The following is a 13,546-nucleotide window of genomic DNA, read 5'->3' as shown; positions in this document are numbered from 1 at the left end:
GAATAACTTATTCAAAATAAATTGAATATTCAATACAGTACTACCAAGTAGATAATGTAGATCTTTTTAACGAGTCATAATGATACTTATATTATTTTAATCTAGACAAACAGTCTAGGACAGAGACTCTATTATCTCCCAAATGCAATTAAAAAATTTGGTATGTCCTATATGAAAAAATATCTTAATGTTTTTTTTGAATATTAAAAGTTCAATGGGACATAAACTGAGATATACTGGCACCAGTAAAGACATTATGTTTAAATAAACACTTAAGGATTCCTTACTTTATCAAATTATCAGTTGTCTGAGATAACGAGGGATGCATCATATTGTCACCATCAGTACCCCTGCTTTCATCATTTGCATGGTAGCAACTATAGCCTTTTCAGACGCTAAAGTTGAACTGGTTTAAAAACCCTGGCAATCGTTAAACCAGTTTAACTTTGTCGTCTGAACGTAAAGGTGGGGCAAATAAACCAGTTTAAAAAGACTTTTTATTTTAAACTGGTTCATCTTGGCCGTCTGAAGGGGTTGGCTGAAAAACCTGGTTCCAGTTCGCTTTTGACATGTGCAGTATGTAGGGTGACCCACCATAAATAAATATCTCCATATATCTCGACAATTACGCCACAATATTTATATATATGCCAAGCCTCAAATCAGTTTCACACAATTATAGTCACTAAATAAACGATCATGTTGTACTTAATAAGCTATGACCATTAATCATGTATAAATAATAGACTGAAAACTGGTTCCAAGAGTCGTCCATAACATCCAGACACTTTTGAGTAAAAGATAGGTTACGTGCCCTTGTTTTGAAATTAGTCTCGCTTAACCAGTCTATCGACCATTCTACGTCTGATTGACAGGTCGGGATAATCAAGACTACTTTTTTTACGAAACGTAACAGAAAGCTAGAACAAGAAATTGAATTTAGAAATAAGCACGTTAGGTAGCTCAACAATCGTTTTAAGAAGCTTGTAAAAGTAAAATGAAACTACTGCTAGTATCATGTTCCTGCCTAACCCGAGTGATTCAGATATATTATTTGTACTAAACCAAAAGATGCCGCTCTTAACGGTACAGTTAATGATAAAGCGATTTAAAAAATGAAACGAACATAATTTCTAAATCTGCTGTAATAACCAAGAAGCTTAATTTAACTGCTATCCAAAATCGTCAACAATAAATTTTTTACGGCTGTAATAGTTGATAGATTTGTAGAGAATTGCACGTGCCATGGCTATTTATAGTATCATACTGTCAGAAAGTTGGTCTCGGCACGGCGAATGTGCACGCTTCAGTGGTAGTCTCGAACTATCAGCGGTGGACTGTATTTTTGTGAGTACATGGGCCACCCTACAGTATGCAGTAAGTTATGTTTCTGGGAAAATGGCGGCGTCACACAGTGCCAGTGTTATCGAAAGTCACAATAATATTAAAAATAATCGAGTGGTGTACATGCAAAATTTCCTTTCCAGAACCGATAAAAAATTTTATTCAACACATGTAAGCATTTTATATAAATCCCTGTTTTCTCATATTCTAGTATTTTCTATTTTCTGTCTGTCAGGAAAATGGGTACAAAAAGTCTGAAGATGTGTGCAAGACCGAGGATGTCAAAATAGTTAAACTGGTTTGGTTTATAGTACGTGTGAACGCAACACAATCCTGTCTTAAAAAAAACCCAGCGATTTTGAACTAGTTTAAACATAAGTGTCTGAACGGGGTATAAAATGAGATGACCTGATTCCATGTAATCTATGTAAACAACAAACTGCTCACTTTCTTTCACTTAGAAAACCCGAATTTCACAGTACATTTGACCGTAACAACTCACATACTCTAGTCTGATTCAATAGGTCAATACAAGGGTAGTCGTAGGAATTTCAAAATGAAATGCAGTGTGTGAAAACATCATTATAGTATTGATAAATAAAAAGAATTAAAAAAGTCTAAAACTGAAGTTATTTTGAAAGTATGATAATATTAACCATATAAGATGAGTTACTTTCAGCATTATTCACCAGGGGGCCAATTATTGGTTTAAAAATATTTATTTATAAAATATCCAATATACCATGACAATTATGATACAATAACAAGCTTAAACCTTTTTAAAAATTTGCTTTATATATGCCTATATTTACTTTGTGCTGACAGTGAGATTATGGCTTTATATATTGACTTTGTGATGTCAGTGATATTACAAGAATCTATTGTTATGTATTATACATGTATTATACAAGAGGTTCATGATAAAGAAAATTTAAAATAAATAATGTGAATAAATCAATAAATATGAAGCCATTAATCTTTAACTCTGTTCGCATAGTTCAAATAATTCAACATCCTTTCTTTCTCAGATTCAGGTGAATTTGACATCTTTATCATAAAGATAAATAACTGACTGACAGTTTATACCATTCCATGTGTAGTAGAGCATGACAAACAGAAGGTAACCTCATCTAATTAAAGCCTGGTACCTGTACAAGTCAGAGTATATAAACATATATACCACTCACAATAATACGGATTTATCACATTTTACAAATGGAATAACTAACTTACACTAATTGAAGAAAAATAAGAAGAAGAATGCCGTTAATTATGACCCAAGAACAACCTTCACTTGAACTCGGGGCTAGACATTTGACTTAACAGAACCTTTTCTTGTAGTCTTACATCATTTCTAACTGAAAACATTCGCTGAATCATGATTTACAATGGCTAATTATACTAACGAGATAATGTAAAGGTTGTGATGTCCATCGGGAACAATGGCATACATCTCAACTGCCAACAACTTTCCAAAGCAAGAATAGCAAAAGTGAAATATTAATGATGCTGTTAACATGTGCGAGATTTTTTTCGAACATATGGTACTGGCATTAGGGTGATAAAGTTACGCAGGGAATTCTGTACAATTCATATCTCATTTTTAACTCTTAATACAAAGTGAAACACATGATTCAAATTAAACACAAAAACCCACAAAAATGAGTTAACGGAATTCCTGGAGATGATTTTATCTGATGAATGCAATACATGAGGTAACATTAATATGGAATGTATTTTACACAGACTTGATTTTCGTGATGTTCTTTGTTACAAAACCGTTTTATATTCAGCAATTTTTCGCTGTAAGAATTTTTGTGGAGGTTGAATTGATTTCTTCTGTCAGTAAAAGAGGAAGAATAATTTGTCTAGTGTCCAAGCAATCTTTATCTACATGATTTATTCTAGTTCCATCTGTGTAATCACCAAAGATAAATAAATTACGCTAGCCATGTCACTAGGAACACCATCAATTTAAAACCAGCAGTCAAAACATCTCCCATTACCAACTCTACAAAGTAGAAAATGAAGATAATGAAAGATGTAGATATTGATTTAAAGAACTGATATTTTCTTCCAAAGAAATGAGATTTACTTCCTCCATCTTTCATGAGATAACCATCTCTCTCTGACAGTTTTCACACCATCACTCATCTCAACAACTGACCAATTTTTGACAAATTCAATCAAAAATACATCCAGTTCAGTCAGGCCAATTATATTTACTCAATTCCTGAGATTACAATTTTTGGTAAAGCAATAAGTTCTAGCGATAATATCATAGTGAAGACAAAATGATAAATATTGATAGATATTTACAAATGATGATTGGACATTAGGAACAAATTCATCCAACCGTTTATGAAAAATACTTATATTATTTCAACACTACATTCATCTTACAAGAGTGAAGCTCCGATCTAAAAATGACTGAATATTACCTTTAAAACAATTAACTCTCTGACTATAAAATACTTATATATCTTAATACCACATTCATTTTACAAGGGTGAAGCTCGGATCAAATGATGATTGAATATTACCTTTAAAACAGTTACCTCTAACTGATTATAAAATACTTTTACATTTTAATACTACATTCATTTCACAGGGGTGAAGCTCGGATCAAATGATGACTGAATATTACCTTTAAAACAGTTACCTCTAACTGATTATAAAATACTTTTACATTTTAATACCACATTCATCTTACAGGGGTGAAGCTTAGATCAAATGATGATTGAATATTACCTTTAAAACAGTTACCTCTAACCGATTATAAAATACTTTTACATTTTAATACTACATTCATTTCACAGGGGTGAAGCTCAGATTAAATGATGATTGAATATTACCTTTAAAACAGTCACCTCTAACCGATTATAAAATACTTTTACATTTTAATACTACATTCATTTCACAGGGGTGAAGCTTAGATCAAATGATGATTGAATATTAGGAACAAATTCATCCTTTAATACAGTTATTTAAACAGATAATAAAATACTTTAACATTTCAATACTACATTCATCTTACAAGGGCGATACTCGGATCAAATGGTTATGATTACAATAGTCCAGGTCAAACCCCAAAGAATTAAAATGAATTGGTTAGATCATGGAGTGTTGGAGCATATATTAAAATCTGTATTCTTATTTCTTGCGGGGAAAAATAACAAATATTTTAAAAACAAATGGATTTTACTTTAGTTCCATATTTTTAAAAATTTAAAATTAGAAACCAAAAAATTGTCCACAGACTTAAGTGACTTATTAGAGAGAGAGAGAGAGAGAGAGAGAGAGGAGGGGGAGAGAGGTGTCTTTCGCAGGCAGATGGGGGAGGAAGAGCAGATGGGGGAGGGAAGCAGATGATCGGAGAAAACCCACATACAAATGTGGGATCGAAAGCTTACCACTTCGCCTCATTGACAGACCTTATGATCCAAAGTGCAAGCATCTGTTATATCATTCGACCACCCAACCTCTGATTCAGCTTATAAAGTACCAACTTGTTTGTTAAAACACATACCGGTATATAAGTAAAAGAATCAACAGAAGATAATTAAATTACCTATCTCAAAAACTACAAATAGATGGAAGAAAACACACCCAGATATTCACACTTGATAAATCAGATTGTTGGTTCATCCATCTTGTTACCTCCAAAATATATTATTCTCTTTCAACATATACAACATGGCTACCCTCTACTGTCACTCTTAATTACACTACAATCATTCAGCTACTTATTCGTCAAAAACATGGCCCCACCAAAATACTTTTATCATGGCCTAAAATACATGGTTTCTTGTAAATATTTGCTACTTAAAACGGCAGATAGGGTGTGAGATATGCTAGATTTCTTAGTTACCTGACAGCTGCCAAGAGCAGATAAACAAGTTAATGTTTTCTAGATGATACGAGGTAAACAGAAGTAAACAATCAGCTCCCCATAGATTGAAGTAAAAAATGAACCTGTATCTTTTCTTATCATTGTCTTCATAAATCTTATTAAACATATTATCTCTCATCTGATGGTTTTTTTTAAGCGACATTGTCTAGATCTAACTGTATCTACATATATATAGAATACTGATAAAGTTAGGTTCACCATTAATGAGAATTATATAGTTGCACACTTTGTTTTTGTTTGTTTTTTGATACGTTTCTGCAATTTTTAATGGATCCAGACCACCATTAAACACTCTCATTTGGATTACCATGAATGTACTACATGTAGTTTCTATTTCTAGTCTTTTCTTCTTTTCCCCCTATTGTATTGTGATTTTTTTGTGACATTTTGGTGTAGAATTGAAGCAAAGGGTTTCAATATACAATTTCTGCAAGGTTCTGGTGAATATTCAGGATTTTGAGACTTAAGAGTTGTCTGTTTACTACTAATAGTACTAGGTTACTTTCAGTTTGTATATCGCAAGGTTGCCATGGTGAATTTCATGGGAGGCATAGTCAAATGTTTTGGTTAATTTTGGAACTTACATTTTATGTCGTTGTTAAGAGTTTTGTCATCGTCTGTGTTTTACTGGGCCATTAAATTGCTCTGTCAGGTCGCTCTCACTTTAGAAATGAATGCGAAATAACGCAGGTGCTCACGAAAGTCCAACAAGGGCAACAACTGTAGGCATAATTACTAATGTAAATAACATAATATATAAATTTCAAAATATCAGACGATAAATCTATTTTGTAGGGTGTTCACACGAAATTGTGGACAACAGACGACTGGTGCAAGGAAAATATACAATAACATTTCCCTGTGGGTATTTAAAAAGAAAAATCTATTGATGATTCAGAGAAGTTTTAATAAAATTTGCTGAAAACTGATTAACATCAGTGCTATAATAAATACATGTAACATAATTATCAAAGACACATATCGCATTACATATTATTCAATTTCTAGTCTAATCAAAATATCTCTTTAAACTTAATAATAATGGAATAATAATTAATAAAGATATCACCACATTTTGGTTTTCTCTAATTTAAAAAAATAGTATTTATTATTAATAACTGTTTTTAGCATCCGATTTCAAATAACTACTAAAGCAGATCTTTTGTTAAGAAACATCAGTCATAGGCTGAGTCATTAACAATAAATACAGAGATCTCATTTCAATTGCAAGTTAATAACAATGTATCGGTTTTGGTTTTATTTAAAATGAAATGAGGTGTAACATGCTACTTTTCTACACTAGCTGAGTTCATGAAGACCTGGCGTGATTTCCCCCTTGTCAGTGGTGCAGGACAGAAGGCCTGACACGGTTGGCTGTCTAGTCGTTAGGATGGGACCAAAAAACCATGTACTCATTGGCGAGCACGTATAAGATCCCTCGGCAGTTGTAATTTGATATAAGAGTAGGTCGTAGAGCGGGTGTCCGTGCAAAATTTCCCTCATAGAACAGTGTATGACGTATGCCTGTTTTCATTAGCCCCATCGGACGTCGGAGCAGAACAGTAGGACGTTAAATCCCATTTCATTTCAGTTAATGATGACAGGTGCTATGAGCGAAATTCTGTCCGAAAAGTGTACACAGAACCTCCAATATCTGTACCACCCAACTGACTAGATGCTGTTCCTTTTCAGGTACTCAAGCCTGCACCACTTACAAGGGGAAGTCAGGCTGATAAATCCTGAGCAACTTGCTCAACTAGGGACCATCTGAGCCAGTGAGTTATTGTTGTTTTATTCCCTGATACATGTAAGAGTTTGCAGTAAAGGATTGGGGTTATTTATACTTGTTTGTAATATCGATCAAATCATCTTTCTCACTGAGCCAACGTGGCTCCCTTCTTTTTTCTAAAGAAAACATGTAAAATAGAAAAATACAGGCAAATAAAGTTATATTTAAAAAAGCAACTTTACTCATCACATGTCGTTCGTTACCCTTTAATTAGAAATATGTGTTTAATTATCACAGCAGCCGGCATATCTACATGCAAACAGTCAAAACTTATCTCCTGCTTATCTACATACTCTATACAAATTTCTCTACTTATGCCAGATATATATGTCATAACAATTTCTCCACTCGACTCAGAAATAGAACATACTACACAAATATTCTAAGTGAAAGCATAAAATAAATTCACCAATTACATAACACCTGGCTTTTACATAGATTTGTTTTTTATGTCAGTCGTGTGACTAGATTCAGACAGTTGAAGATGACAGAATCTGCAGTATCAGTCTCGCACCAGCCACGCGCTACTTTAAGTCGACCAAACCAGACAAGAAAATAATCCAATAAGAAAATAACAAAGATTGCTCTAGTTTCTCTCTTAATGTTTTCTTGTTTTCATCATGCACAGCTTTTACAATTATTTTCATTTCTCTTGGTTACATTGGTGCCATGCCAAGATGCGTGTGAAGAGAAGATTTCCAATAAATACTTCACTCATCTGAGCAGTTTTTAATAATAAAATCAAACCTCTTTCAATATACCACAGCAGATGGAGAACACACAACTATACCAAAACAAATACACAGAAAATGCAATCTACCATTTGTTACCAGGCAGGCAAAACATGATTAAGAAATAAAATAGAATGGGGTTTAACATTCTACTTTTTTGCACCGACTGGGCTAATGAAGATAGGCCTATGCCAAACAGTGTGATATATGAGGAAATTTTGCCTGGGCAGCTGCTCTACAGCCTACTTTTATATCAAATTCCAACTGTCAAGGATTCTTCTATGTGCACAGGACCTTCGTTGTTTGTCCCATCCGAACGACTAGACAGCCAGTATTCAAGTCTTACAACTTGTCTACCACGGCTCCCAGCCTAAATCAAGGAAGTTTAGTTTCTTTCAGTCAAAGTACTTTTTGCAGCCAATACACTGTGAATGTGTTTGTAATGAGATATTCTGCATGATGAAGCAATTTGATACCACTTAGATAATATCAAATATGATGAAATCTTTTCTTTGTATGTAGGTGTCTTTTAAAAAGAATATTATTCCTAACATTACCAGAAGATAAATCTTACTAGAATAACAGTCACCACTGTGTAGTCTGTTACAAAGTCTATTAAACCACACAACTTAGATAGATCGTAACACGATTTATAAAGATTTGGCACCAAGATTCGGAGGTAGATAGATTGCGGTTTATTTGAGTAATGTAATAACAATTGGTTAAGAAAATAATCATAAATAAAAGTTTCTTGACAGAGAAAACAAAGGCTGTTGGCAGGTGAAAGACAGAACTGATTTAAGATTTGTAAATTATGTGCAATAACATCAGAAAATCTTTTAAAAAAGGTACCAAGGTCTGGCGCCTCTCCAGCAATTCCAAATTATATTATATACCATTTGCCAGAATGGTAGTGCTCTGTTAGTGTTACATAGAATTTTTCCATAATAGAAACCACTTTTTTACCTTTCATGTTGGTAAATGTTTTCAGAACAGTTATGATATATAGTCATTGAGGAATTTCAATTCCATATTTGATAAGTTTCTAATAAAATTAATTGATGCTTATCATATTTAATCATTTCCATAATGTTACCACTTAACTTGAAGAAAAACATCAAAAAAAAAAGGATTATACTTCACAAGTAAAACCCATTGGTCTTAATTAATGTAAAAATAAACTACTTCCTCATCTTAATAAATAATTTACTGGTAACGAAGTTTCCAGTAGAAATAAAGGTCAGTGTGTCTTTGACCATGATCCAAGTAACTCCCACCTATTGTTCACTGGTTCCTGTTTCTTTGTATTGAGTTTTCATGGGAAACAAGTCTACAATTTGTCATTATAAATATTACCACATACCTGTAGGTGTTAATGAGAACGGAATAATTTAAAGATGAAGAAAAATTCTTAAATGTCAATCACAACACAGCTGAGATCCAGGAACAGTTAAAGCTATTTATTCCAGATTCCCTTTAATCTATAAATATACTTTAGGGTGGGGGATTTTTTTTTTCAGATACCTTATTACAAAAGGGCTATAATATGTGTTCACTATGACCTACTTGCTACCTTATTACAGGTGGGCTATATGTGTTCATTATGACCTACTTGCTACCTTATTACAGGTGGGCTATAATTATGTGTTTATTATGACCTACTTGCTATGTAATAAAACCTATTACATGGTATATCATTACCTATCATGGAAGCTTAATTGAACAGAACTGTTTACAAAGTACCTTTAAAGAGACATTCTTGCTCTCACCACAAAAATAATATAATTAATTTTGAATAAAATCATATTCAAAACAACTTTAAAATCACCTAATTACAGGAAACATAGGTTGTCAGGCAATGAAACATAAACTCATGTTAAAAATTTCCAAAAGATAGGTTGCCAGTCAACGAAACAACGCCCACAGCAGCTAAGTCGTCCTGGCAGTCAACAAGGGTTGTCACATATTTTTTCTTTTGCCAGTAATGAAAACATTTATAAGACACTAAAATCTGATTCTGAGTAACAACCCATTAAGTAATTATCAGAATTCATTAAAATCTGTTTGGCTTCTAATAGTTCTGCCCTATACTAATGTTTAGTAATAGTATACAAAACATTTTATATCAAGGGTCATAACTCTTGAACCAATCAGATAACTTTAGCTTCTAGAACGTCAACAAGATTTTTCAAAGTGATCAAGGGCCATAATTCTGGCAGTAATTATCATAAATTGTTGAAAACCAATAGGCTTCTTCATCTCATGACTTGAAACACTGTGTACACTCTGTATGAATTTAAAATCATTTGGTTATTAACTTTAGCCTCTAGAACATTCACAAGATTTATCAAAGTGATCAAGGGCCATAACTCTGGCAGTAATGATTAGAAATTGTTGAAAATCAATAGACTTCTTCATCTCATGAGCCTAAACAATATGTATAAGTCAATAGGATATTAACGTTAGCCTTCTTTTTAAAGTGATCAAGAGCCATAACTCTGGCAGTAATTATCGGATATTGTTGAAAATCAAAAGGTTTCTTTGGTCTCATGACCTTAAACACTGTGTATAAATTTAACCTTGGCCTCTAGACCGACAGAGGCGACGACAATATACGATCACATTTCAATGAGGGCGTATAAAAATTAAATCCTAATTGAAGTCTCTAAGGTGCTAAAACAAGTTCCTAACAAAGGGGAATAAATCAATAGTTTTTTCTTTCAAATAGGATTAGAATACAACCAATATAAATTTCAGAAAAGATAAATGTAGGTTAACAACTACATCTTTTAAAGTTTGTAAAAGATTTAGGTACAGATGACAAGGTAATTATTTGATGTTGAAAATCGATTTCAGAAAGATACAGAGAATATAAATTGTAACCACTAGAGTACCAACAAGAAATTCACACTCATAAAAACTTAGCATTGACCTACACAATCATTAATTAAACTTCTTGAAAACCACAGAAAACATCTGTACAATCATTGATAGCGAAGACGTGTGTATCAGTGATGGTATCTAGATTTATTTAAACTTTGGAATACAATCTAATTTGAACATGCCCAACATAACTGGCTTAGTCAAATCACATAAAATAAATTTTTTTTAAGTTTTCTTCTATGCTCTCTGTATATATCTGACCTTGAACTTTAATATTGTGAAAAGTGAAATGAACTGAGGTTTATTAACGTCCTACTGTTGTGCTCCGACTGAGCTAATGAAGACAAGTTTATGCCATACAGTGTGCTATGAGGGTAATTTTGCCCAGACAGCTGTGCTACTGTCAACTCTTATATTGAATTCCAACTGCCAAGGGATATTTTACGTGCATGCCAATGTGTACCCGGGACCTTGGTTTTTTGTCCCATCTGAATGACTAGACAGCATCTTACTCACTTAGCCACATGGTTCCCATTGTAAAACATAAATAAATACCAAGACAGTAACCTACTGACAATTTATAATCAGAAGTTAATTATTTCTTTAGTACTAAGTAAGTTCAGTTTATTAGATCAAAAAATATTCACATATTGTAAAATACAACAGAAAAAGGAACCATTGCCACATATGAAAACTATTTCAACAAGGTAAAACATTCATAAATACCCCAGTAAAATCAAATCATCTCTACAGTAATAGAATTTAAATGTTTTCTTCTGTAGTTTTTCACATTGTCAATTACATGACCACATGACGTCTTAAAATGGAAAGGGTTATATGGTACTTTTTTTATTCTTCATTTTCTTATGGAATGCTAATATCGAGAGAATATCGTCGCTGAGGAGTCACAATGTAATAATGATAAGAGTCTCAGTCGATTTAAATTGTGCAATATGCATGCAGAACGATCACAACTGTCACAAAGTGAATGCTTTTATTCATTATAAATGTTTTTAAAGTCTGGATCTAAACATAACAATATCAATCATTCTACTCTGTTGGGGGCTTTGACCAATATCAAAAAAAAAATTTTTTTATTGACGTAGAAATACACCAACTACATGTAAATGAAATACGTATTTGTATTCTGTTGAAGCAAAAAATTTGGATTTCGTAAAATATGCCAGATACGACCTATTGTCTGCCAGGTAGACTCCACTCCCCAGCGTCGAAATATGCTTATTTTAGTTTTCAAAGGTTTGTCCCTTAAACATACATTATGCAAGAGCTAAATCTGCCAATTGCAGGTCTTTCTTTAGGCCTGAAATGTTTTCTAAATTATTAATTAGACATTAATTAACTTATCCAGGCCATAATCAACTCTCGATGGCATCGATGGTGCGGTGGCTGAAATTATTGCACACGTCTTGTCAAACCTTCAAAGGCTAATATCTTTGCTCGCAATAGAGTAATTTGAATGAAATTTTCTAATTATTCATTTTACATTATCTATTTTCAAACTATTATAGCAAGAATGGCTAGCTCTTTATCTAAATCTTACATAATGTATCTTTAACAAACGAATATACTTTAAAATAAACTCTTTCTTTTAATAATCTTGAAACATAATGGAAGCTGACAAAGTCAAACTTCTACTGATTGAACAACATAACAAAAGACCTGCCATTTTGTGTTTTTCTCTTCAACTTTTAAACGGTTTGAGACGAGTACATGTGTTAACTTTATCTAACTTTACATCTTCAAGTGCTTTAAATATTTTTTTTATTCACCTGGCTTGCATCCAGAACTAAACATGTCTGACCTTGAAGAATCTGTCACACTATCGTATTACAAATATCTAACAACAAGGTCATAGGTCAGATAATTCATTTAGTCAAGATGGCAAGTTTTGACAAACTACAATGAGATGCATGAGCAGCATGTATGTACATGTAAAATCTGATTAAATGAAGGAATTCAAAGTATCAGATGCATCACTGACAATCTAAAAACAACATTAATTTAAATAAATACAGATCAAAACAAGAGCTTTTTTAAATATAAACAAAACCTACCACTCCACCTTAATGCAAGCATACTTTTGAAAATATTTATAATAAACCATCTTGATGTAAGCCTATCATAATACAGTATTCAATTACACTAAAGGCACATTGTTCATAGTTTTCAACACATTTAATGATTACATAATACATATATATTTACATTATTCAGTGTGAAGTCATACTTAAATATTTATACACTTTTCAAAAATTCAAATTTGTACTTCAATATTTTTGTATTTTTTTCGTAAAACTACTTATGTAACATAATAGGTAGAAGGGTACATACTGTTTTTCTAATATTAGATAATCAACACCGATGTTCACATCAAATGCTCTTTTTCAATATCATATTTAAAAAAACCCAAAAAAAACAAAAAAATTGGTTTAGAATACTGTGAAACACTGCCATCATTTAATATGTAACATATGATATAGGTACAATTGTATCTATCTCTGGGTTTTCCTAATAAACACTGATGTAAGTACATGTATATGCAGGTACAAACATGATATACATTTATAATATTTTGATATACACCTGATATAGGTTAAAATAAAGTACACAAATTCTAAAATATTTCAAAAATCTTACACAATTTAAATTCTATCAAGTTTCAAAGCAAATTTTAGGTGTATGAACTTTTAGTTCCACATCAACTTGTTACTCCTAACAAAAATTGATATCTAAATGTCAAATTTTTGGATTATTTTGCACGTAAGAAAATCTGTAATATATATTTTCATTAGATCTGCAATACGAGACTTCAGACAAATAATTATTCAATGTTAAAGATAGGTTCCCAGAAAAGTATTTATCGGG

General features: G+C 32.3%; 1 protein-coding gene across 1 annotated transcript in view; it reads right to left on the bottom strand.

Annotated features, from left to right (window-relative positions):
* Positions 1–6,192: 6,192 nt before the first annotated feature.
* The window catches only part of LOC126818706 (conserved oligomeric Golgi complex subunit 1), a 35,007-nt gene continuing 27,653 nt past the window's right edge, over positions 6,193–13,546 (bottom strand). The window contains exon 28 of the mRNA XM_056100295.1: positions 6,193–6,198. Coding sequence (XP_055956270.1) covers positions 6,193–6,198 — 6 coding nt within the window. The remainder of the gene's footprint in view (positions 6,199–13,546) is intronic.

Source organism: Patella vulgata, chromosome 4, assembly GCF_932274485.2.
Source record: "Patella vulgata chromosome 4, xgPatVulg1.2, whole genome shotgun sequence".
Taxonomy (NCBI): Eukaryota; Metazoa; Mollusca; class Gastropoda; family Patellidae; genus Patella; species Patella vulgata.
The sequence above is the reverse complement of the archived record's forward strand: the minus strand, read 5'-3'. Positions and strand labels throughout refer to the sequence as shown.